General features: G+C 32.2%; 1 protein-coding gene across 1 annotated transcript; it reads right to left on the bottom strand.

Annotated features, from left to right (window-relative positions):
- Positions 1 to 609: 609 nt before the first annotated feature.
- Positions 610 to 6,282, bottom strand: LOC139481260 (PDZ and LIM domain protein 1-like). Its single transcript, XM_071264440.1, has 3 exons — positions 6,028 to 6,282; positions 3,014 to 3,162; positions 610 to 1,287 (listed from the first exon to the last, which is right to left on the bottom strand). Exons 1-3 carry the CDS (start codon positions 6,121 to 6,123, stop codon positions 1,200 to 1,202), a joined length of 333 nt encoding a protein of 110 aa, XP_071120541.1. The 5' UTR covers positions 6,124 to 6,282; the 3' UTR covers positions 610 to 1,199.

The following is a 6,282-nucleotide window of genomic DNA, read 5'->3' as shown; positions in this document are numbered from 1 at the left end:
ATCTATTACTGCAAAATCATCAGGCAATATAATAAAATTTTGTAATATATGATATTTGAACTATAAAAACAAAAACATTACTGTTTCGCTACTATAAAAATTATAATTTTGGTATCTATGAAAATTTCCGTACCATCATGATTAATTAATCTTCAACCAATATCCGATCAACAATCTTGTCATTTTAACAATTCAAAATCATATTCCGATACTAAGCGCAGCAACTCAGGAGTACACAACATAACAGTCACATCCGAGTTATCTCCCATCTAACGCATGGAATGTATAAAGTGTTGTATTCATTTTTTACATCAGCGTGTCGATACCTTTGCTGGTGAACTATCAGCCCCGATGGTATCATCAGCTCAGTTATCAGTACTTTGGAAACAAAGGTTTTGACTCCTGTAGGGATATGTGAACTTAGATTGATTTTGCTATCTTTTTGGTCATACTACTCAACCGACCAGTTCAGTTCTGATACATCCTTGGCATTTAAATATAAGGTTTTGAGCATTCCTGGGGAAGGAAAATAAGAAAAGCTCTTCGGTCGCAAAATATTAATAAAGTATTTTCTTCATTATTTATTTTGTACAACAAATATAACGAAGATCACTTACAAAATCTTTATTAAATCTAAACAAATTATACAATAAAAACTTTCCTTCATGATTTAACAGAATGTTATAAATATGTATCATATATATTAAAAGTTAAATTATACACCAAAAACGATAAATTCACATCCTTTATTGCACGTAACGGCCTTCTACGACGACTGATGAAAAAATGAAACATGAAAAACAGAAACAAATATGAAATCAATGATAATCTCCAAGGGTCAGTTTCTGGGAAGATAATGTCCCCCTTTTTCGGAACCACTGATAAATGTCGATTCTTTGAAACCTTGATTTCGAATAAAATTCTAAATATGAATCATCACATTCCTATTCCCAAAGCGAATGACGAATCCAATAATGAAAGCAGAGCGTAGTGGTCCTAATTTATATCACTACAAATTGAAATGACTACACACAACTTCGTGATGTTATATACAAAAAAGATAATATACATTTTCGAATTGAACGTCCACAAATTTAAGACTCGAAATAGAATTCCAGCTAGTTATTCTTTTTGATACGTCTCTGACTTGTTGGCTGTCCAAGGAATGGCTTGATGACTTACTTCAATCATTATATTTTTCATTGTGCTGATTGTGCTTTCCAAGGTGAGAATTTGACAGGACCTTTCGGTTTTATAGAAGATAGTCTATCCATTCCGCCGTGTCCTCTGAAATAAATACATATAATAATTAGATACAAGAAGATGTGGTATGAGTGCCAATGAGACAACTCTCCATCTAAGTCACAATTTATAAAAGTTAACCATTATAGGTCAAAGTACGGTCTTCAACATTGAGCCTTGCCTCACACCGCACTACAGCAAGCTATATATAAAGGGCCCTAATAATGACTGGTGTAAAAAACCATTCATGCAAACGGGGAAACCAACAGTCTACACCATATAAAAAAAAATCAAGAAAAAAGAACACTTATGAACCACATTAACAAACAATTCTTGACTTACGACAAGTGAAAACAATTGCAGAGGGTTTTAACGTTTTAATGGTACCAAACCTTCACCATTATCTTAAACAATTGTGTAACATCACAACATAGAAAGACAAAAATTTAGTGAGAACTTTGAAAAGAAGAATTAAATTCTATATTTTTTTTAAATTTTAAGTCAAGAAAAGAAGAGACATATACAATAAACTCCGTTTTCAGACTTCGACTTTAAAAAAAAACCTGTCTCACGAGCAGGGTCATATAAACAAGACAATAAAATTTGAGATCGGGATTAGTACACTAATGCGCCAAGGAAAAGACAGTTATATAGAAACCTATACCCAAAATAAACTTATTCATAAACAATAGAAAATATTTTGTCTGAAAACAGTTGATAATGTAGATAATAGAATGATGACTCCTGTGTTTGAGTATGCTGGTGTCAGAAGGAATTAATTATCGACAGTTAATTATTCTACTGATTTATATATAGCATCTCTACTGTAGTCGTCTGACTGTGATGGTGAAAATTGCTGACTGTGTATATTGCAATTATCACTCTAAAATGTCTTATAATTTCAACACTTGGAGGAAACATCTATGAAACTAAAATACAAATTATCAAAGCTAATTTGATGATCCATTAGCGTATTTTGAAAAGATATAGGACCCTGTTGCAGATTTGGGATCTAAAAAAAAGGTAGCGGGGGACTACTGCTTTAGCATTACCTAAGAGTAAGCCAACTTCAGAAAAAAAAACATGATTTAGGACATTTGGTTTTTGTGAACAGCATGCACTTAACTTACCAATGGCTATTAAAATGTGAACGTAGCCCGAGTTTGGTACAACATAATCACTTATTTCGGATCAAAAACAAATGACCAAACTATAAGTGATAAAAGATGTCCAACACATTATACGGGTAATGAAAAAGTCGGAGTGGTTAATAGTTGATGCATTGGCAGAGCATTCCAAACCCAAACCGAGTTCTATTGGTAGTAAAGATAAGCTTTCTTTTCAGATACAAATCAAATTATTACGATAACAGATCACGCCCTTTGTTGCAGAATTCCAAAAAAAAAGCTTGTAAAATAAGCAATACTGTATTAAACATCATCTAAGTATAGAAAACCACACAATTTTTAATTATATTTTTCATTTTTAAATTGTTGAATAATATCCACTTTTTACTATATTATGTTCAAGTTATCTTTGTGCTACTAACAAAATATACAACATTAATATCTTTTAATTATTCTTCGGCCGAAATTCCACAGTATTCCACTCTGATCTACTAGTATTTAATTGTCTATATATATGTTATATGAATAAAAGGAGTTTTTTTTTTTATAGTTTTTTTTATCTCGAATCCCACTGCAATCATCATCGATTTACTTATCTAGAGGAAATGATCCAAAATGCAGGTGTTATGATAATCAGTACATACTTAACAACTGTAAGCTGTAAATAATTTCCTGATCCTCGAATTGTCTGGTGTGCCTGCATGTGTGTCATACCCCTGGCATCGGAGTTTCCGATACCTATTATAGAATCACCAGCAGCTAAAACACCGGCCGCTGGACTACCAGATTCAACCTGGAAAACAAATCATGTTTGTAAACTAAATGACAACTTACAAACTAGAAAATTACGGATTCTGATTTAACCACCAAAAAAAGGAAATATACATAAAAAGTTTTAATATATGACTTTAAAATAAACAAGTCGAAGAAACATACATTTTTTTCTGTGAATTTTTATGTATATGCCAATTTAACGAAATGTTTTAAGTGTGTGGCTGATATGCTGGTGGTATACTAATTAAGAAGAGATAGCTTTATCGATAATTTGCAAAAAATGTAGATAATGGAGTACATTATGCATATCAGAAACTTAAAAACATGTGGGAAATAGGTTTGAATTTGTAAATTAAAGATACAATACATTGTTGCCAATACTTGATTTGTTTGAAAACCGTTGAAATCTGATTTTGAATGTGAAGATTTGTGTTAATAGAGAGGATGTTTTAAGCTGTATGTCAAATCTGATGCACATTTTTAAAGAAAAATATAAAATGACATATACAATGATCAAAAATTTTCGTCCTTTTCAAAGGGGAAAAAAGACGGTTGGCTTTGGAACAGTAGTAGTTAAGCAGTACTGTTATATTGATGATACTGAATATTACTCCTAAAGTTAGGTCTTGGTTTAAACTTTTATGGTAAAAAAATAATGAAGAAAACTTTCATCATATGTATCTTAGATGATGGGGGTGATAATATATATGTTCCCGTGTTTGAAGTGAGGAAGTCTGGTGTCATTGGAGATGTAATTCTCCTCTCATGTCGAGGCTTGTCACAATGCCAGGAACATTTGCCAAGCATCAAACACTGTTATTTTTCTTGTGTAATTTTTACGATTGATTGTTTCGGTTATGAAACAAAGGCTATAGGTAAAAAAAGATGTGGCACATGAGTCAACGAGACGACCAAACTACACAACAAAATCAAGATGATGCATCGTCAATATATAATCCCCAACAATTAACAAGACTTGGTGTCTATACCGATAACAATAATAAGCCTTCACAAGAGTTCACATTTCACAGTGACTGCCAAAGTTCTTCCATCATCAGAAAATTCCTCATGGACAATGCAAATTGTGATAAAGTTTGTATGTGCCATACACATATGTTAATGGTCAAAACAACTACTAACGACATTAATGTTCTGCTGATATGTCTCTAAGAAAAATTCGGATAAAATACAATTTCAATTTTGATGTTTTACTACGGTAAACTACAAGAATGTAAAATGCGTGAATGAAGAAAATGTACAACCAAACAGCTTCTATAACACACCAAATACTGTTAAATTCACTCAATTGTTGGGTTCTAAATTGAATTACTTTAGTGAAATATCAAATGCAAAACCCAATTGACCATCACTGCGAGGGAAAAGTTCCAGATTTTCAACTGGAACCAAAAGTTCCAAACACTATTGCTAATCTACGCCCAAAAACCATTATATATACTAATAACAATAAAACACCAAACACCGGCAAAAAAAATGCAAGACGGGACCTTGTTATCAGCAAAATAGTAAAACAACTTATTGGTTCCTTAAAAAAATAGATAAAAAGCGAGATTTGATCCAGCCACAGGTACTTGAGCAACGGGTGGACAGTTATTTGAAGCCCTTCCCCCTTTTCTCAAAACTTTGTTATAATTATACTTGTTTTCGCGTTTTTCTGTGATTTTGCTAGATATATCATGTACATGTTTTTACTATTTACTATCAATTTCTAAATTAATAGCCACAGAGGTCATTGATAATGTCACTCTAGATATATTGTTATCAGTGACCTCTATAGATATTAAAACTAGAAAAGTGATAGGAAATAGTAAATCCATGTTATTTGTAGTATATTTACGTGTGTGTATATACATGTATATGAAACACAGAAAAACGGGAAAATAATTGAAATCTAAACGAAAAAACCTAAAATAACAAATTTTTGGGAAAATGAGGGCAACAAAATGTTTATCCAATTATTCGCTAGTACTTTGGTTCCAGTATAATCATTTTATATTTTGAAGTTGTTCATTACACTAGGCGTGTATTGCGGCACACACGTGTAAAGCTTCATGCAAAATATCTATTTGACATTGAAAAGTTTGTACCAGAATTATTCTTTACAGAGTTTATTTGATTGAAGTGCTTATTGCTGATAGTTGTACAAATACAATGTAAATGCGTATGTTGGGGCGTGTGAAACCAATTATATTGTCTGTTTGAACAATTTTCTGATTTCTTATCAATCTGACGTCTGCAATAACGTAGTACATGGAGCATATGCTCTATATATTGACAGAGAACCAGTAAATATTAGGTTTCAGTCGGACTTAATTTGGCCCGTATCTATACAATGATATTAGAGGTTAATTGATGGCAGCTTCTGTTTTTCCCGCAAAGAACAATTAACTAATTTCTTGTCTAATTTAAAACAACTTATACACAACAGTATATCGTATAAATATCAAATTGTACGTTTTATCGCGCCTTTATCTTAAAAATGTAGCACTTATGTTTCAATGAGGCATGGAAGAATTTTTAGCAATAAGATGAAAAATTACGTTATTGTGCTTTTATCAATTGTAGATTGTTCAATTGAAATGAAACTAAATATTATCGGTCAATCATATTGCATTTCAATTGAAATTTATTTATGAAGAAAAAGACACATGCATGACTGTGTGGCATATTCGCCAATGAAACAAGCACCCCTTAAGAAATATAAAATAAACGATGAACAATTATAAATGTAATTAAAACAATAAACTCAGTCAATCCAAAAAAATGTGTAATAGTTTTGTGATCGGAATAGAAATCAATCTAAAAACTTTTCTTAGATCAGCTATCGAAGTAAAACAACTTGACATTGAAATGCTACCACGCCTACCTTCTTTACTTGAAGTGGTACATTAAAATCCCGTCCTCCTGCTAACCGAAATCCCCACGGTTGTCCGCCGCTCTTCTGTATCTGAACTGTCGCCATTCCAAGATCCTACTAAACTGATTAAAATTTTCAAGAAACAATCAGCAAACACTTGTTACAGCACTGTATGTCACCCCTAAGATCCTCCCAAAAGACAAGATACCACAACAATCTATGAAATCACATGATTCCTGCTAGAATGATCATCTGTTGGGGAGT

The sequence above is a fragment of the Mytilus edulis genome, chromosome 7, assembly GCF_963676685.1.
Source record: "Mytilus edulis chromosome 7, xbMytEdul2.2, whole genome shotgun sequence".
NCBI lineage: Eukaryota > Metazoa > Mollusca > Bivalvia > Mytilida > Mytilidae > Mytilus > Mytilus edulis.
The sequence above is the reverse complement of the archived record's forward strand: the minus strand, read 5'-3'. Positions and strand labels throughout refer to the sequence as shown.